The 21,161-nt window shown below is 36.0% G+C and overlaps 1 protein-coding gene and 2 long non-coding RNA genes across 11 annotated transcripts; 2 read left to right on the top strand and 1 right to left on the bottom strand.

The window, feature by feature from the left end:
* Positions 1–317: 317 nt before the first annotated feature.
* On the top strand, positions 318–1,673 carry LOC113293175. Its single transcript, XR_003332096.1, has 2 exons — positions 318–407; positions 1,115–1,673. It is a non-coding gene; the product is annotated as an uncharacterized LOC113293175 (long non-coding RNA).
* Positions 1,674–8,603: 6,930 nt separating this feature from the next.
* LOC113298644 lies at positions 8,604–13,816 on the top strand. 8 transcript variants are annotated; one of them, XR_003334328.1, is made up of 10 exons: positions 8,604–8,699; positions 9,919–10,177; positions 10,414–10,635; positions 10,790–10,936; positions 11,416–11,574; positions 11,664–11,816; positions 11,919–12,740; positions 12,894–12,975; positions 13,088–13,338; positions 13,514–13,816. It is a non-coding gene; the product is annotated as an uncharacterized LOC113298644 (long non-coding RNA). The 8 variants fall into 8 exon arrangements; XR_003334323.1 differs by having other exon boundaries at positions 11,919–12,975; XR_003334326.1 differs by having other exon boundaries at positions 11,919–12,975; positions 13,101–13,338.
* A 2,246-nt stretch (positions 13,817–16,062) lies between these two features.
* Positions 16,063–19,477, bottom strand: LOC113298645 (SNF1-related protein kinase regulatory subunit beta-3). 2 transcript variants are annotated; one of them, XM_026547436.1, is made up of 4 exons: positions 19,326–19,477; positions 19,098–19,205; positions 16,714–16,763; positions 16,063–16,623 (listed from the first exon to the last, which is right to left on the bottom strand). In XM_026547436.1, exons 3-4 carry the CDS (start codon positions 16,738–16,740, stop codon positions 16,282–16,284), a joined length of 369 nt encoding a protein of 122 aa, XP_026403221.1. In that variant the 5' UTR covers positions 16,741–16,763; positions 19,098–19,205; positions 19,326–19,477; the 3' UTR covers positions 16,063–16,281. The 2 variants fall into 2 exon arrangements, with proteins under 2 accessions (XP_026403221.1, XP_026403222.1); XM_026547437.1 differs by lacking the exon at positions 19,326–19,477 and having other exon boundaries at positions 19,098–19,317.
* Between the last annotated feature and the right edge of the window lie 1,684 nt (positions 19,478–21,161).

Raw genomic sequence — 21,161 nt, forward strand, 5'->3', positions numbered from 1 at the left:
TTTCATTTGAAAATGATGAAATATAGAGAAGGAGAAAGGAATTGATCATTAGATTAATGGTGAAAGGGAAGGAAAGAAATTAATAAGGTTTTGATCTAAAACCCAAAAGGGGTGGTTTTGGTTATTATTAGGAGAAGGGTAATTAGGTAACTTTACAAATATTAGACACCCCTTAACCCTCTATTATGGTTGGGAACAAAATGGGTATAGCCTAATTAATCTGGGTATATCCCAATCAAGCCAGGTTAATATAGGAATTAATGTATGGTTTATAAAGGAAAGATGGAGAAAAGAAATAGGGGTTACAAACATAAAATAGAGAGGAAAGATAGGAGAGGAAGATGGAGTTTGAGATTTTGGAGAAGAAGGATTAATAAGATAATCACTATAGGCTCGATGGAATTGAGGTAGGATGTGAAATCCTTTCTCTTTTGGTGTTTATCTTTGGTGTTTATTTCGTATGCCTTTGTATGGTTAGGTTTCTGAAATTTAATTGAATAAATATATATCTCTTATTTATGATCAGGATTCTTCTATTGATTTATAACATGATTAGGTATATCTTGTTAAAACTTTACAATTTTCCTTCTCAAATTCACCGTTGAATGTTCCTTGTAATTTGGATTGTGATTTCTGAAATTCTGGACAGTTTCGTTTTGCTGCGGTTTTGATGTTCTTAGGCAGTCTTAATGATGTTAAAATGATTTGAGGTCTTAAAAAAAGTTGTAAATAAATGTATTATATTTCATTATGCTTTGGGTTTGCTTAATTTTAGACTAATATTAATTTATGGTGAATAGTTTGGTAAAATAATGTTGTCTGCCTAGATTTTGTAATGCGTTTGTAAAATCAATATCTTTTGTTTGAGCCGTTACTTTCATGTGAAATTTGGATATGTTATACATTATGGTGTCAGAAATGTTCACTAAAATTTTGAGGTAGATCGGACAAAGTTATAATTATGAAACCTATAATGTAAAATTATGCAGTTAGTGTGTTTGCTTAAATGGTTGAAACAATTACATCGTTAGTTGGGTTGTGAACTTATGAATGGTTGATGAAGTGGTTTGGAATATCAAAATGTATGATGTATGATATGCGTGTTTTAATGGAGGTGCCCGTACCGAGGATATACGGATAGGTGGGGCACGACTCAAGGATACTCGTGCAACGGTAGTATGAATTTATAAATGAATGGATATGCGTGTTTGAATGGCGGTGCCCGTATCGAGGATATACGGATAGGTGGGTCACAACCCAAGAATACTCATGCAACGGTAGTTTGAATTTATAAATGAATGGATATACGTGTTTGAATGGCGGTGCCCGTACCGAGGATATACGGATAGGTGGGGCACGACCCAAGGATACTCGTGCAACTGAGGTTGGTGTTTCCGTGCCGAGGATACACGGATAGGAGGGGCACGAACCTACAATACTCGTGCATTTAAGAGAATTTGATAGATTGTGAGTTAAGTTGATGAATATACATATATTTAAATTATTGAAGTTGCACCGTATACTCTTGTTGTACATATTCTCTTTGATTGGTTGGTATGTTTTCATATGTTTTGAGAAAGGAAATGCATTCTATTGAGTTGTCATCTCACCCCAATTGACATTCCTTACAGATTATTGAAAGTTGGAAGTGGAAGCTAGAAATGAGTTACTTAGTGATTGCGTTGTTATCTTGTATTGCTTGAAGTGTAAAATGAATTAAAAATATGTTTAGTTTAAAATGCTATCTTTTTTAACGATGTTTAATTTATTCATAGATTTCATTTCATGTATGAAAGTTTCAATCATGTTTGGTATAAAAGGAAATTGGCAAGAACAAATATACGCATAAGTTTCTTTCCGACCCGTAACGCTTCGAGTTCGGATCTCCGTATGGGTTTGATCCTGGTCCGGAACTCGGGGTGTTACATGGGGACAGTTCACGAACCGTTGTGAACTGAATTTTGAAAGTTTGTATTATAGGCTAGCAGTTGATGAACTCGGTACACGAACCGTGATCATCAGAGTTCGGTAGTCTTGTAGGGTTGGCGAACCTGGTTCACGAACAGTTTCATCCTGACTCGTGTAAAAGCCTTACGGTTCACGAACGGTTGTACCAACCGTCCCAGTTTAAGAGTTTAGCGTATGCTCAAAAACTTATTTTTTAAATAAGTTCAGCATATCTAGAACTCTCTTAAACACTTCTAAGACTTCATTGATCACTCAAACACTTATGAATGTGCATCATGATTAAATTCTTAGGTGTTTAAATGAACATCAAATTGCTTTAGTTCTTTGGCATACTTTCCAAACCGAACAATCATTATCCACGGTTCCAGAACCGATTCCTAGTGTATATTTTTTTATTGTATTTTCAAGACCCAAAAATGTTTGCTTGATTTCTCAAGTTATCTTAGCTTGAATTCTAAGCAACCCCTGGTCCTTGAAATATATAAATAGAGATGCTCTTCCAACTGGGAAATTAATCCTTGTGTTCTAGTTGATTCTAGAGTCATTTTCTATAGACCTAGGTTTCCTCTGAGAAACATAATTAGGTCTACGACTAAAATATTTCTCTTTGGGGATTCGTGAAGCCAGGTCCGACCATCTTTACCTTGGTAGTTCGTGTATCCTGATCTTGCTTTTCTGTTATCGAGATTTTTGTAATCTCTTTCATAATCGCAAAGTTCTCTTCGTCTCATACTTTGTGATTCCTCAAGATAAATATCTGAAAAATGATCTTTTGAAGATTGTTCTTGAGTAGTGGTAAGAATCTAGGCTGCTCTTCGGGAGTCGTAAGTTCCGGATTTGTGAGGTTTGTTAGCTTCGTTTACTGCTAACAGATTTCCTCACCTTGATCTTTGATCTAAACGAAAATCAAATAGGCTTATCTGTTAGAGGCAGATTGGTATCAAAAGTCTTCACTTCGGTTGAAGCATCGCTTAGGTTGTAAAGGACGTTAGCTAAGGGAATCAATTGCGTAAATCTTTGCGAGGTTCAAGAAACGTAAGGAGCGCGACTACAACTGGACTCGCTCTCAACTATATTCTAGACTGAAGTCTGATAGTAGGCTAGTGTCTGTAGCGGCTTAATACAAATTGGTGTTCAAATTTGGACGAGGTTTCGGGGTTTCCTGCTATTGTGGTTTCATCGTTAACAAAACTTTTGTTGTCTTGTGGTTTCCCTTTTCCGCATTATATTGTTCATATTTGTAATCGGACTGACACAAGTTATACGTATTCAATCTCAGTACATAAATTCATCTAATTGTGATAGATAATGAGACTCGTTTCTTATAAAATTCGTATCTTGAAAGATAGACAAAAGGTTTAATTACTTGGCAGCATTCCAATTGGATTATTTGGATATGACTAGATTGATCTTGGATATTGGTTTTTGAGATCCTCTTGCCTATATACATAATGATTAAGAAGAGGTTAGATATAAAAACTCTATATACATATAAAAACTCTATATACATATAGATATAAAAACTCTATATGCAATTGTATTAGATTTTGTCTATACAGGTTGCCGAACAAAAAAGTTGGTAGCGTACTTAGTACCCATGCATTTTCAAAATTTTCAAGATAAATTTTGATGGATCTTTTGTAAAAAGACAAATAAAATGGGAATAGATTTGATTATGTTTGATGGTGCAGCGCTATGCAGAGGAGCGGTATGCATTCCAGGGCTAGCGAAAGATGAGGAAGAAGCCGAAGCAAAGACAACGTTCGAGACAATCAGATGGGCTAAGAAAAAGGAGTCTGAAAGCTAGAATTGAAAGGATATTCTCCCGATGATGTTAATGCTATCGGTGGAGGTTCTCCCGTATTCATGAGTAAGTGGAATGATGTAACATATTCCCTGGCTAAAAAAGGAAGATACAATATGCGTCCAATGTTGTAGGAGACGTTAATCTCTCTAGTTAGAGAGAACATGTCTGTCTCCAACTTATAATTTTGATTTCAATTTCTCTTTCCTATTAAAAAACCTGGCCTAATTGGGGTATACCCAGATTAATTGGGGTATATCTAATAAGACAAAACTCTGGTCATTATGAAGTAAAACACAACACCCCTTAACCATTTATTTTCAAAATGCCCAATTTATCCTTGCTTAATTAACACTAACAATGTGTTTAGGTTAATTAATTTAGTTATTTAACTAGTTGGATTAAAATTCTCAAATTAGATATTGTTTGGATTGAACTCATGGATCATGTGTTATGATTTTTGAGATTTTTTTTTTTTGTGACGGAAATGAAACCACACTAGCTATCCACTACTACAAAGGGGATTGCGAAGCTGCTGAGTGATTTCATACTCAAAATTACAGAAGGAATCAACACTTTCAATTCTAAAAATATAAAAAGTCGGCAAGGTCGACAAAAAATACCATGCCGACTATAGGATTTTTGACGTACAGAGAAAGGTGTTACAAATGCATGATTAGTCTGCAAGGTATTAATTTCATAACCTGTCGACTAAACTATAGTCGTCAAGGTATAAGGATGAGTACCGTGACGACCCTGTAAGTGCTAATTTCAGAGATGAAAAGTCGTCACAATAATCAACCTAGGAAGATACCGACTAACACTAGTCGGCAAGGTCGACAAAAAATACCCTGCCGACTAATACCACTCGGCAAGATTGAAAAAAAAATACCCTTCCGACTGTTAATAGAACGGGAAATTACGCTAAAGCCCAACCCATGGATAACCCATAATATGAGGCGCTTAATTAAAAGAAGTTTAAATCTAGACCCCAAATTATTAAAAGACCTTGATACCTTTATGCATATTGTCAAGCCCATAAATAAATAAAATTTAAATTTATGCCCAAAATTATTAGAATATTATGTGATCATGTTCCAACCACCTTTGACCACCACATCCACCGCCAACCACCTCCGACCGCCACCGCCACCGACCACCTCCAACCATCACCGTCAGCCACCACCTCAAACCACCACCGCCAGTCAAACCACCTTCGACCACCACCACCGCCGCCAACCACTGACCGCCACTACTACCGACCACCACCAACATATGCATGTGTTGTTTACACATGCATATGACATGTGTATCCAGAAGTTACACATTCATATAAAATGTGTAAAGCAAAGTTACACTTGTACATAGATGTGTACTCTGTAGTTACACATGTGTACGCAGAAGTTACACATGCGTATGACATGTGTATCTACAAGTTACACATCCATATGCATGTGTAACTTTTTATTACACATGCTATATGTGAGGTTATCTACAATTTATTCATCATAAAATACATGTATTACTTTAATTTTCATTTACAATAATTTGTCCGTTTATCAATTACTACAATCATAGTAATTGGTTATTCAAACACAATAAACGAATTAAAACACGAGATATGGAAAGCGAAATCGTAGAAATAATCCACTATATCCTATAATAGAAATATTTCCTTCCTTTTTTGTCTTTCTCGATTCCAATATATTTGCACATCTGCAAACAAGAATAAACATCCATGGAATTAGGTTGGATGGACAAAAAATAAAGAAACAAAATTATAGAATAATTGGAAGGCAAAATTATAGAACAAAGTTTACATAAAAGGCACATGATAACTTATCTTAGCATGTGTAATCGACTGTTACACATGCATATGAGTTGGATACCTAGCATGTGTAATTTTTTGGTTATAAGGTTTTTTCATTATAGCATGTGTAACAAGGAGTTACACAAGCATCTAACTTGTGTAACTAGAAGTTACACATGCATCTTTCTAGTGTAAAGAGAAGTTACACATGCATATAGAATGTGTAACTAGGAGTTACACATACATATGACCTGTATACTCAGCAATTACTAAGTCTAATTGTGCATCTCTAACAAAAATTCCATTTGAGCATCAAACTAACATGGTTCAAAGACCTCAGTGTTTATGATTCAAAGTTTTTATGTTTGGATACATCTAAACTAATGTGCGGATGCACGTATGCTTTTATAATGCAAAGAAATGTCTAAGACTCTAATGTCTTACACCTAACTCGTAAACAATCAGCTAACTATGCATATAGAACAATCACCGTGAAACTCATCAAACAAACACGATGATGAAGACAAATTGTAAGAGAGATCAATACCTGAAAGAGCTTACTTCACATCTGAATTTCTCCAGTGCACTACCACATAGGTCTTGATTCAGGAACTTCTATACATCAATCTCCCATCACGCATTAAAAAATCTCTATAAATTACACTAGAACCACATTTGTTCAAACCAAATAACAGAACCCTGCCTGAAAAAACATCATATATGTTGAGAATTCAACCAAACTAATACTAAATCAGAAAGTGAAGTACAAAGAATTTCACTTTAAATGAATCTAATACTAAACCCTGCCACAAGAGAATCTGTAAGTGTTGATTTTCCTATAAAAGAAACATAAAAATATCAGCCAAACTAATCACTGTATATACAAACTAATCTAGATTCAAAAGCAATACTGGCAGCCTCCAAAAGTCATAAAACAAGCATGTATAATCAGCTATCTAAACAAGCATGTAAATCAGCTAGTACACATAAAAATGCATGTGTAATTTGGAGTTACACATGCATATGAAATGTGTAATTTGGAGTTACACATGCATATGAAATATGTAATCAATAGTTACACGTGTCATATCAGGTGTGGTGGCTGTGGTAGGCACTCCAGCAGCTGCAACTATTCTTCAGTATAGAACCATCCATCACTCTCTAAGCACCATCACAAGTACCTGCTATTGCACTTCCCTGTCCTAAACATGCATCTAAACCAGCAACTCCACTGCATCTTCACTTCACCAAGACCATTATGAGTCACATCATGTCTAACAACACTGTACACACCTTCAACAACATTTACCCTTCCAGCTAAAGCTACCACCATGGTTCATATCATCATTCTCTACCAGCATCAATTCCTGTCAAATCCACTGCAACATCAACACACATTGGAAACTCTGCACCTGTTTAGCCTAACATGCATCTAGCCTGCAATATTGAGTTCTCAGACTCAGGCCATAACTGACCACATATCAATTCCATCGGAACCCATGTCCTGCAACTGCAACCAACACCAACTGAGTACAAATCTCAGCACCAGCCATCTTCATTTCCTCTATTCCATTACCACTGTCTTAACTGCAGCTGCACCAGTACCTGTAATGTTAACTCCTAACATACATCTATCTGAGCATCATTAATTCAAACCATTCTGATTCTTCAACTAGTGCATACCTGAGCTATTCCCATTTATCCCATAGCTATATCACAACAATAACAACATCAGTTCATTACAAACCAACGCCAAATCTGCATTTGTACCACTTGCATACTCCTACAACTCTCTGTGAACTTTCATACTCTGAAATCAACACCTCCATAACCTGTAATTAGCAAAGTCATACATCTTATTCCTATCTAAAAATACACAGATCAATCTAAATCAAATCATCTTAAATTAACAGCTAATTAGCATTTGTGCATAATTAGAACCAGTTCACTTCTTGAAAATTCAGGCATATATGCAAAACTAGTTAACCGATTTACCTATCATTTCAGCATCACTGAAATATCATACATCTAATTGGCATGTGTAACTAGAAGTTACACATTCAATTTGCATGTGTAAGTAGCAATTACACACCCAATTGACATGTGTAACTATTAATTACACATCCATATACCTAGCATACTCGTAAAATCCGAAGGCATCCACTTCGCAGTTGCACAACATTTTGAACAAATCCGTTTTATGTTAGTTCTCACAATTGAATCATTTAAATATAGTAACAACCATGATAAGTTAGGTATTCTTTAAACCAACTAATAACTAATTTTTGACGCCTGCATATGATGTTCAAGTAGAGCGATAGACATATAGTTGTATTAAACCTTCCTGCACCTTTGCACCCTTTCATCCGGTAATTCTGCTCCAGAGGTAATAACTTTGGCTCGGATAGTACTATTTAACAGAGTGCCAATATTCTGAAAACAACATAATATTTCTTGCAATCAGCTCTTTCTTTCAATTCTCATTCTGAAAAACACCACCACTGACTTCAAATCCTCCTCTAAACCTGATCCAACACCATCATCTCTACTGCCACTGCCTCCTCATCCTCCTCCAGAACCTGCATCTCCACCACCAACACAGATTCATTAATCAAACTCAACATGTGTAAGACAAGATCCAAAATACTCAAAATAAAAACCCCAACAAGTCATCAGTTGACTCCATTAGCTAATATTGACAACACAAAACTAAAATTCTCCACTCATTCTACGCACTACACCAAATTCAGGATATAGCAACTCAAATTCGCAACGGGAATCCAGCTGTTGCGAATTTTCAGTTGCAAATTGTTATTGCTAAATATTCACAACAGTCAGTTGTTGTTGCTAATTTCGCAACCGCTGGTGCTCTGTCGCTGTTTGCAACTGTTTTCTTTCCACGCATGCCAATTACGCGTGTGGAAGTAAACACATGAAAACACTTTTTTTAGAGCATGCTAGTTTCGCATGTGCACACTCGTTTTATCCTTTAGGAAAATCCTTTAGCCCATTTCATAACCACTCGTTCTCACCTCACTCTCTCAGAAAAAAAAACTCCCTCTCCGAAGAAAAACTTTTCCGCCATCGAAACACTCTTCCGCCGTTGAAGCAAGTTAGGTATGGATGATAATTACTAGGGTTTGATCCATTGATGACGCTATTTCAATGATGATGCGAATTATGTTAGGGTTTGGTAGATTGATGATGCTATTTCTGTTAGGGTTTGATAGATTGGTTTTGTGTTTTTTTTGTTTAAATCGATTAATGATGTATGCTATTTCTGTTATTTCTTTGTTTAAATCGATTGATGATGTATGTTATTTCTGTCAGGGTTTGGTTGATGGTTAGGATTTGAAAGTTATGGTTTTGTGTCTATTTGTGTAAATCGATTAATGATGTACTTTTTTGTGGATTTTGGTAGATTGATAGTTAGGGTTTTATGTATTTTGAAAGTTGGGTCTGGTAATTTGATAGTTAGGGTTTTGTATTTCTAACTTTATTTTTTCTTCAATTTATTTTTATTTTTAATTTTAATTTTTATTTGGATAGTACTTGCGTTTTGCAGTAGGGTTTAGACCCCTAGATTTAAACTATGTTCATGGTAATATTCAGTGATTGGGTCTCTCCAGTTTTGTCCTGTCATATGCTTCAATTGTTGGGTTCTATGGTAAAATACACAAAAATGATAGCAGTCTCGAAGTTTCTAGACTTAAGTTTGTTTTTATGTTTGTTAATAATTGATAATTAGGCTTTATTTTTTATGTTTGTTGATGATTTTTTATGTTATTCCACCCAGTTAGTGTAGAACATAGCCCTCAGATCAAGTTGTGAAAGAAAGCTTGTATTTCTTGTTCTTTGTATGAGTCTGTGGTCAGTATATATCATGTCAGTGTTGATGAAAGATGTGAATTTTTCTCAGTGACAATCATCTTTGAATTAAGCTGATAGACTTGCACTGATAGTTAATTTGTAGCTTGTTTTGGTGATGCCTAATTTGGTAACAATTCCAAACAACAAGCTTATGGTTAGCAAACAAAACCATGAATTCCTGTTTGATTTTAGTTACTTTTCTAGTTGGTAATCATAGAAGCTAGTATTTAAGGTTTTATCTAGGTTGATGTAAATAAGTACTTAAGTAGGTCCATAATTACATAAATTTGTAAAGGTTTAGTTCTTAATTTACATGGTAAATTATTAATTAGCAACTCTATTTGGTGTATACTTGGAAATGATGATAGCCTCTCTTTTCAAAAAAAAAATTGTTGTTCTGTTCTTATTCGCTACTTCCCTTTCGCTCTTTTTTATGTTATTGACTTGTTTCTTTTAACAATGTTAGTTCGTCGAGATGGAGGGCCATCATCTGCAAGTTATACAACAGCTTCAATTAGAGGTGGCTGAGGCAAGAGAGAGGAGTGGGGTCTATGCTGATGACTTGGTTCGTGCAGCTTCAAAAACTAAGGAGGCATTACCACATTCACAAAACAAAGGGAACCAGAGCAGTGTAAATGGGGGTTCCCCTCTAAGTGGTAATACTACCCCAACGAAAATGTTGAGGAATTTCAGGCTGTTGTTTAACTGGCAATGGATCACCCAAGGTAGGTTCAAACATGCCTTGTTGAACTGCTCCCGACATCGCAGTTGTAAACGTTAATAGGAGATTTTTCTTACACTTGCACTTTCAGTTTTGAGTTTTGACACTCATAACTAACACATCGCATGTGATAAACAAGATTAATTGTTGGATAAATTTGCATGTTCTTAAATCCAACTTAGTGTAATCAATTTATGTTGGCTTAGGTAGAAAATTTTAACTTCCTCCTTCCATCAACAGCCAGATCAAGTTCCTGGAGTTCATATTGTTCCTTCGTCCCTGTTTGCAATTGGTGCCTGCGGTCTACCTGGACAGGTTGAGGTGCTGCATCCCTTGGTTATGCAGCATCAAGGTGCTCCACCCTTTTTAACATCAGCCAACACGCACATTCCTCAATCTCATGTTGGCCAACTTCAGTCAGTGCCTGCAATTTCATTCCACCCACAGTGGCAGAACCAGCAGGTAACGGATGAAGTAATACTATAATCAGTCACTCTATATATCTACTTTCACTAGAGCGATTAACCACATGTTTTGGAACCATACATGAACATGATACGTCTTCTGACTTACATATGCTAAATTTTAATCTTGGTTACGTGTTACTTTGAACCAGGCGGTGAAGAAGGAAAACAACTAGGTTGGTTTTGAACAGCTGCTCAGGATACTCGTAGAAGAGTCTCAGCCCAGGGTGTTGATGTAGGAAGCATGTTTAGGCAGTAATCCAGTAGATAACGATTCAACTGTTACTAAAGATCCTATGGTGAGTTATGTTGGCTCTGTCATGATCTAAATTCAGCTCTTATTTCGACTCCTAATACTCTGCTTTTAAGTATTAGATATTTGCTCAAGATATTATTTCGAGAGTCACATGGATATTGCCTTTGTCTTGAGTTTTACTTGGGATTACAGCTAAAATTTATGTCTGTGTAGAAAATATGGGAATTCTTGAATATGTGGAATGAATCATTTTCTACACCCAGCACTGTTTTCATTTCAGTGACTAATAGATGAGTCGACTCAATGTTATTAGGAAATGTATGCATATGTCCTGTATATGATTTACTTAAAATTTTGGTAGATAATTCAAGTTGCTTCTTGTGCTGCCCTTGTAATTCAATCTCTGGTTACATGTCTTGCACTTGCTTCTTTTGTGTGAATATTTAACTAGTTTGATGTCTCACTTTCTCGAAGAAGAAATTTGTAGGAATGGGGTAGCTAATATGTCCTCTTATCTTGCAGGAAAGTATTTACCATAGCATTGTAGTGCTGAATACACAAGGATTCCGAAATTCATTAATGGTCGCTGAAAGTTTGACAGTTGCATGTGATATTAGAAACTGATGAAGTTTCCTATTCTTGAGGTGGTAAAGATATCATTAGAAAAGTGATTCTAGCAAGGTAGATTTCTCAAAAACTTCATTGTCCTGTTTCACTACCGCCTTAATTTCTATGAGACTATTGAAGTAATGTTTCCCTTTGAATCTCAGGTACCATGAGATATAGTTTGGCAGACATTTTATCGAATGAGGTCTAGCAAGAATATCGTCAATGTTGTTTGTGTTTGAGTTTTTACATCTCACTGGAGATAATGTTTGTTAAATGATGTTGGGGAGGACAAGTTCTGAGATGATGCTAAGCAGGTAGTCTGTTTTGTATACGAGGATTTCTAAATTGTACCTCATGTTTATCTGTTATGTATACGAGGATTTCTAAACTGTGATCTCTTTGTTTCTGTTTGCAAGGTTGCAATTATGAGAAGGCTGCGGCATCCAAATATCGTCCTGTGCGTAAATCTGGTATAAGTTAGTAAGTATCATGTTTGAAATACTTTGATTCCTTCGGATTCTGCTACTGTAAGTCGCTTCCTAAATTCCCAAATGCTTCAGTTTCTTTTCTTCTCCGTGCTTCACCTAGAAACCTTCTGTTAGGTTGATTTTGTGGTTCTATTACACTTATACTTGGAAAATCAGGACCTAGAGCTGGGTTTTCTGGTAAAATTAAATAATTTATGAAACTTATTTCAGCTTCAATTCATAATTATGAGTATGGTGTGTGAACTCTAATTTTCTTTTACTTAAAGGTTATTTGTTTCTTTTCCTTAAAGGTTAATCAAAATATCCATCTTCTACTCTTAATTAGATATGTCACAATTATGATTTGGTGCATCAACTCTATTAAAAGGCCATTTTTGTACTAGGAGTGGGAGAACAAAGTCGATTGGATGAAGAAGAGCCTTAGGAGTGGGTTGCGCAGGTCGAGCTTGGTCTTCTACCTTTGTTTCTATGCCTGATGGAGCCATCTCAAGCGAATACACTTGTTTGGTTATGCTTGAATTTGTGTGGTTCATGTATATGTATATGTTTGTAGTTGTGCAGGAGTATAAGGTCAACTGAAGCTAGTAGCCACCCGGGGTATATCAATCCCTGGTAAGTTCATTTGGTTATGCTTGGAGCCCATTTTTGCTGAAATTTGTTGATATTAACCTTTGGATTTCACTTTCTTGCGATGTATTACATTTAATGATCTTTTTGCTACCGGGTTATGCCGTTGACGACCTTTCTATGGTAAGCAACATACCTTTCGCTCTTTTACGGATATCTGAAAATGGTGCCGACCCAACATCCCTTTTGCTCTTGTATTGATTTGAGCTGTTTTATTCAGTCTAAAGGTCCAATCAATCACTTTCGCTCTTGTATTGATTTGAGCTGTTTTTTCAGTCTAAAGGTCCAATCAATCAAAGTGGTTATGAAGCTGCAGTTAGGAATGGTGAAATGAAGCTGTGTGCTTGCTGTTGGTAAGGTGGTAATGTGAATCTTAGCTAAATTTGCAAGCAGAGATGCAGTGTATGTGTCTTATTGAGTTGCTGACACTGTGCAGTGGTTGCTTTCGAAACTGAGAAGATGATTTGCAGGTTGGCATTGCAGGTTCAGTTGGATAAAAAGAACCTAGTGGTGATATGAAGTTGCAGCTGCAGGTGGACTGGTTGGCCTGGTATGCAGTAGCAAGTTGCAGGGACTGAGCTGTTGAGTGGAACTGGAGTTGTGTTTGAAATACAGTTAGGATTGAAAGTCATGAGCAGATAGTGTTTGAGACTGTGCTGAGAAGATGATTACATGTGGTGAACAGAATGAATGGAAACTTGGTCAAGTGGAGCTAGTTAAGGTACGCAGAGAACCCTTGTGATGTTTTTCCTAATTTTCCTGTCTGAAATATATCGATGGAGTCTTTGAGATTATTGACAAAGAATACAAGAGTTGTTACAACATGGACATAGATTGTTCCAATACAAGTGTTGATTATTGAGCAAAAAATTTACATGTTACTTTTTTGCTTGCAGGTGTGCGAGAACCATCCTCAGGGAGTTAGATTTAAAGATACCAAGGATGCTCACAAGTGTATAGAGCTAATGAATGTAAGATGGTAAGTACTGCAACACTTTCGTGTCCAATTTTTTTTTTATCATCATAGTTGTTAGAGTTCGACACTAAACTAAGTTAGTCTAATTGAAATCAAGAGTAACTCATACGAAGACCATGTGTAGATGAACATATAGTTGTTTTTTTCTCTTCTTTTGTAATTTTCTTAAATGTTGTTCGTATGTATGATTGAACATATCAATGTCAATATAAGCAATAGTGCATACGAGTATTTTCTGAATATGATTGCTCTTCTAGTTGTTTTTAAAGAGTTATTTGTAGAATTTGATTGAATGGATTGAATCTCTGGGTCATGGGTAGTTGCAGGATAAAATAGAATGGAGGGATTTTTTTTTGACCAGGTTAACAAAGACCCAACTTACTTTTTTTGTTGTTGCAAAATATTAGCAACTGCAAAACTGTTGCTAAATTTGCACAAAGTCGGTCTGCGTTGACTTTAGTCAAAATTTTTCGCAACTACAGTAAAAAATCGCATGAAGCCTGTTGATAATTTTTTACCGCGACTTTTGGGGTCAGTCTCCGTTGACTCAGTCAATATTTAGCAACAAACAGTAAAAAATTAGCAGCTGCAGTGTTGCTGGTGCAAAAGTTTTTCGTCGCAACCAGACTCAGCTGTTGCGAAAACAGTTGCGAATTGATAATCGCAATAGCTGTATATCCGTTGCAAAAGTTCGAGTCGCCCCCCTTCGCAACAGGTGCCTACAGTTGCGACTCCTTTTGCACACAGCGGGAGCCAGTTGTGAAAGCCCATTTATGGTGTAGTGACGGTAAAGTAGAATTTATTCATAGAATTGCAACTATTAGCCATTACTTAAGTGCTTGAATCGATTCAAAAAAAATCTTGCTTCAAAATCTAGTTAAGTGCTTCAACAACAACAAAACCAACAAATAATCTAAACGCATACCTAGATTTAAAACCTGTTGATTCAATTAAAAACGAGAGAAATTTTACTGATTTTCAGATCTTTTCTCATACGACGATTTCATTTCTGCTGTTGTTGAAGATCTTCTTAATTCCATTGTTGAATCTGCATAAAAAGTAAGTAATTAGGGTTAAAACGACATTGAAGATCTTCGATTGATTAAAAAAACTCAGGTTCTTCTTCTTCTCATATCTGAACAGAACCAATCAAAATAAAAATCAAAAACCTAATCGAACTAAGAAAAGTAAGAATGATGAACCTAATCGGAAATGATTTCTGATGCTTCGAATCAACTGAAACTTAGATTCGATTCAAAATCTTCAAAAAAACCAGTTGAACAAACGAAAACCTAACCTGATGCAGCTTAGAACCAACTAAAACCTAGATTCAAATTCAATCGATTGAACGATTGATTCATATTTGTAGATTAACGATGATTACCTGCAAAATCTATTAAATCGTCTCGTCTTCTTCTTCACAGATCTAAATTCGCAGGAACCAGAGAGAAAGAGAATGGAGAAGAGAGAGAAAGAGAATGGAGAAATGAAAATATCTTTTGATATTCCTCTTGTATATATACTAAAGGGTAGTGTTGCCATTATTAAAATTCGGAATAGTTAATTATGGGCCAGATCTGAAGAAATTTGATATTTTGGGCCTACCAATATCATTTTCCTAAAGTATGGAGTTGACAATGAGTGATCCATATAATGGGGCTTCTACATGTTGAACCCATATAATAGGGGGTTCTAGTATTTTTCACTAATATAGAAATGTGGAATCATACGGGTTTTGAGATTGGGTACAAAATCATACCCAATCTCGAAACCCGTACAACCAAAGTCCGGTTTCTTTTAATTTTTTGTTTTCGTTTGATCTTTTTTTCTTTCCTTTTTTTGATTTCGTCACATAAACTTTGAGTTTTGAATGATTTTGAAGTTGATAGAGTTTAGTCGGGTTTTTTTTACTTCGTATTAACAGTCTGGGTAAATAGGCCTTTTGACACCTTTTAGACACCCCTTAACACACTATGTTGGATGAATTTAAATTTAGTATACCCCAATTAATTTGGGTATACCCCAATCTCACCAGGTTAAAAAAAATAAAAGAATTTCACGCCAATAAAATGTCTTTCTCGTCTTCCTCAACGAAGTATACAGTATAGCTTCATAGCACAACTCAGACGAGCCAAATTCTTTATTTATTTATTTATTTATTTCTGAGAAACATACTTTTCATTTAACAAAGAAGAAAGTTACAAGCATTCACAATCTGATCCCTCTCAAGATAGTTCAGAAAAGGAGGACTGGAAACTCAAACGAGCCAGATTCTATAAGTTACTCTCACGCGAGTCAGACTATAATTATTAATTACACACAGTAAACATTATTTTTAGATTTATTCAGGCAAATGGTTCAGATTCAAAGTAAGTTATTCTGAGAATATTAATCATGTTTCTTTCTAATGTATTCCGGTTAGTCCCATCCCCTTGAGAGTGAAAGGGATGGAAGATTCTTACATGTATATGCATATGGAAATCTAAGCTTAACCACACTTTCAGAAAAAGAAGAAGAAATAGGTAATACAAGAGTGCAACAAGCACACCCCGTCTGTTAATTTGTAGCTGCAAACGTGAATGCACATAAATAAATTACGTTTGCTCTTTACTACTAACCCCAAGATCATCTTTTTTTTTTTAAATCTATTTAAAAATGTGGGTAATTAAAATAACACTACTACACACCTCAACTACTATTATTACTAGTGCCTCTTCTTTGAATGGGTTTATAAAGCACGACTGTAACATATTTTGAGCGGAAACGATGAGTGATTCCAAGGGCAACCACTGATCGCGGACTTTCTCTATTCTCAATGTAGAGATGGTTGAGTATCACATTTTGCGGGAGAGGTAGAGTTGAAGATGATGTGTCTCTAGTACTCACTGCAGGAAAGCTCAAAAGGGTGTGTTGCAGATGAGGAGGAACAAGAGGTGGATCCCTGGCTTCATCTTCATTTCCAGGATATGGGTTATTATAACTTGCATCTGGTGACCTTGGTACCTCGAAACCCGCAACGCTTATTCCATCCTGCAATTAAAAGCGAAGCTTAGGTTCATACAATTTTGGTATGGAAGGTAACATGTTGTTCATATAATCAGGATTCTATGATATTCTTACTTGATCTTCACCACACGTGTTGTCCATCCTATTCCCGCGGATTCTAGAGCCTGAAACAGTAACTCCTCAATTAGAACATGAAAACAACATATAAAAGGGCACTTGATAAGACTTGCAGAGACCACATTTTCTTTCCTAGAAACGATTTACTTAAATAATAAGGGAAGTAAAATGCAGGTTAATAAGACAACCAAACATTTTCCATACACAATGTCACATGGGTAAACTCTGAAGTCGTGTTGAACTTCAACTATCACTATGAATCTAGAAACAACATTAACATCACACTAAGGATAACCTTTGGTATAAAGAGAAAGGTAAATTAAACAATTTACTAATATGGTGCATTACAATATCTAAAAGCAGGAAAATTTGATAGGAAAATAACATACTTGATGACAAAGAAAGCTTCGATTTCTTTCTCATGGGGAATAAGAAACTTTTTATTGTGCAAAAATGAGAATTTAGAACAAACTATTAGCCTATTCGGATACCATACTGTGTGGTTGATCCCATATACTTATAGCAGTCTTCAACGGAACGGTGAACATGATACAGTGAATCGGGACAACACCATAGATGACTAGGTGACACATTAATTATACAACAAATAACTCGATCCCTATAAAGTATTAACCCCCCCTCATCCCAGTAGTAAGGAGCCAAAATAATTAGAAAGGCATGTATGTGCAATAACAAGATATTCCATATAAACCATATGCTAAATAGGAAAATACATAATTCTGTAAGGTGAGAAAAATATGTGACGTGGTACGTGAGAGGCCCATGGTGAGTAAATGAACTTAATGATGACACTAATTGCTGAAATGAGACCTTGGTTAGGTGTTGGTCAAGTAGATTGGAGGACCGAACGATGTTTTGGTAAGTACATCACCGATGGCTTACATGAATATGCACATATATGATAATATGCGAGTCTGCGTTTAATTTATTCATCGAATAGATCCAGGTATACTCGTTCCATCCCGTATAAGTAACTACTGTAAGTCTTAAACATATCAACACACAAAACAAAGGCTCTTACATATTTGGAAATAATGCATTACATTTATGGCAAGGACCAACATAGAAAACATTTTGCAACATTAGAAATTTCAAGATGACTTTTCTTTTTATTTGAATAGCAATGACAGGTGAAGATGCTGTAATAAAGACTTGAAAACTTCCTACCGGAGGACCTAATAAAGAGAGTATCACATTACAATTAGAACAAGATCTTCTCTAGCAAATCAAATATAGAAAGGATCATCAAACCAGTAACTGAATGAATGTCTATCACGATAAAATATAGAAGGATTGTCGAGTAATTCAACTGATGGTTAAAACCACACCCATTTTAAGGTTTACTGTTAGGCCTGTAGCAGGCGCCAACGAAAATGAATGACTGGTAAAATCCAAAAATACTAATTTGATAGAGAGTTAGAAACACTCACGTTTCGACGGCTGAGTATGAAGAAACCTGGTTTTCAGGCTGTCTAGCATTTTGATTGCTATAAAGGAAAAGAGATGTGCCTAGACTAGCAAATAAGTAACCCAACACTAAAATCTCATTCTGCAGCTCAAGGTTGAAAGTGTTATCGATATTCTATCAACAATTACACCATATGGTATCTAACAGTGAAAGACCTTAATTTTGCTGGGAAGACACAGAGGAATATCCTGGAGATTATGAAATCAAGAAAGATTCATTATATGCTGACATTCTACGATCCTACGACCATAGGCAGCAAAACTTTCAAATTCTAAGTTTAGGTGTATTACATTTCAAAATTATAGAATGTTTTTCCTTTTCATCCAGCTTTCGTTGAAATAAAGATGACCAGGAATGTCAGGAACATAGAAGACAACAAGTCATCAACTGCGTTTACTTTTTATTCCTGGTGGATGCCTAAATCCTATCGGATTTACTCTGTCCAAGAATCCAACTTATTCAGGTCTGTAAGTTTAAGGAAGTAAAATTCCAGTAAAATTCACTCCATAAACTGTAATGTGCTACTGAGGGTAAAACAGGACTGAGCACCACATAACATTCTCAGCAAATGAAATAAGCAGCAATACAAGACAAACTAGACGAAACCCTCAATCATCAGGAAACTGTTTGCATGAAAATGCATTCTACTAGAAATCCATTTCCGACAGCAAACAAATCAAAACCCTAGCTCCAAAACTTGTCTAGACACATATTCAAAAATGATAAACTTTACTACCTACCAATAGAAAGTATGTAACACCCAACACAACACAATTCTCACCAAACTAGACTTATAATTGTAGTAGTGGAATTGTTGAAACCCTAATTAATCAAAACCCCCAAAAACAAAATAAAGGAGTAAAACATATTCTAAGAGTTCCAATTGAAATACCTGAAGAATCCAACGAAGCCCTAATCCCTCTTGGAGAATCCGCCCAGAAATAAAATTAGAAGGTAGGCAAATCCAAGACTACAAATCTTCCTCAAAAACCCCTTAATCCTTTAAAATTAGAAAATTTTCAAGAAGAAATTAAAAATAAATAGAAAAGAAAGAATTTAGAGAGAGAGGTTCAACGAATTTTAGAGAGAGAGGGTTTCTTGGGTTAAACAAATTACATACCTAAACAACCAGTTGTCCCTCCTTTCCTAGTTGATTTGATGGAGTTCTTCACAAACTTTGTTTTTATCCTAGTGTTGATTTTAGTAAAACATCGAGTATTTCTATCGCAAGCTGAAAGTACGACACGAGCATAAAAAGTGCTAAATCTTTGTAGTCCCACCTTAGTCTGCAGTTAGGTTTGACTCGGTCCAATTGTGCGATACACTTTGATGTACCAAAATCTTTAGCTCACCTATATGGGTTGTGTCGAGGCTATGGCAGGTCGGCATAAATATCAGCTAGATAAAATCTCTAGCCCACCCCGATTTGCCCAACAAAAAAGATTATGTTTGCGGATGAATATCAAAGGAAGGCGTGGTAATTATATAATTGTCCCTCTTTTTCATCCTGGTTTGATTGGAATATACCCAGATTAATTGGAGTATACCTAATGAGACAATAGCTAGGTCATTTTGAAATAAAGGAAGCCACCTGTTAACCTTATATTTTCAAAATAACTAAATTGTCCCTGGAATGATTAACACTAATTTAATTGAAATGATTAGATTAGTTAAATTAGTTAGTTGATTTATATGAGTGGATTTGGAAATAATTGAGAGTAAGAAAGCGTATGAAGTAGTAGAGGAAGTTTTGGGGGAGGGAAAGTTAGAAAAAGTTTTGTGATATGAGTGAGATGAGTGATTCTAATCCTGATTTGAAGTGGGGGAGTCTTCTAACTTTCCTCCTATAGATGAGTACTTGTATGATGATCTGCCAAATCATGATCAAATGGATTATATGCATGATCCTCACTTTTATTTTCCTCAAACTCAAGATGGGTATGGAAGTGACGAATGTGTTGAGCCAAATGTAGAATCCAATGACCCAGAATAAGAGAATGGAGCTGCAAGTAATCAGGTAGACAACTTACGTGGTGAAGATTGTGATTTTCCGTGCAAATGATCGATTTTGGTTTGTTTGTTTTTTCATTTTTGCTGCCCAGTATCGGCAAGGTAGACGATTATCGACCCTGCTGACTGTAAGAGCCAGCGTGGTCTTCATTTAAGTAATGCCCCGACTTTTCATGAGCTGTGTTAAGTCGGCAAGGTCGAAAATTTGAACCCTGACGACTACCAGATTTTTTGCAACACAGGAGACGTTATTTGAAAATTTTTAAGTCGGCATTGTAGTGGATACGTCGACCCTGCCGACTATACTTTGGTCGGCATTGTCTTATGTTTTGTATTTTAGTCGGTGTTTTTTTATATATCGACCCTGCCGACTTTTGTAGTACATATCAACTAACTTGTGATGTTTTGTAGATTGCATTGGTACCGATGATGGATAACCCTCAAGCTCACAATGTTAGGGGTCCTGATACTTCCGCACATTATGCTAATGATTTGGAGTGGAAGGAAAAACACGACACGGTCAAGTGGGTCGTTGAGAAAGCAAAAGAGAAGATGTGCGTTCTAGTGAAAAACACTCAACAAAGAGGAACACGGTTTGAAATGGTATGCGAGTGTAGTGGGTCGCCGGACGCAAGTCACAAGAGAAAGGGTTATATGTATGATAAGAAGACGACTAGGGTGTACAAGACGAAGTCAAAGAAGTGTGGATGCCCATTCAAGATTATTTTTTGGAGGAACAAAGAAACAGATAACATGTGGAGAATGAATAGAGTTGATGTTGGTTGGCATAACCATAAAGATCCGGAAAGTCTTGTTGGGCCCTGCCAAGTTGCCAAGTTGAAATCGCACGAGTTCGAACAAGTAAGAACAAGTTGGGGAGTTAAACCAAGAAAGCTCCTTAGTAAGTTCAAGAGGGACGACCCGGATAACCTTTCTTTATTGTCTA

The sequence above is a fragment of the Papaver somniferum genome, chromosome 7 (assembly GCF_003573695.1).
Source record: "Papaver somniferum cultivar HN1 chromosome 7, ASM357369v1, whole genome shotgun sequence".
NCBI classification, from domain to species: domain Eukaryota; kingdom Viridiplantae; phylum Streptophyta; class Magnoliopsida; order Ranunculales; family Papaveraceae; genus Papaver; species Papaver somniferum.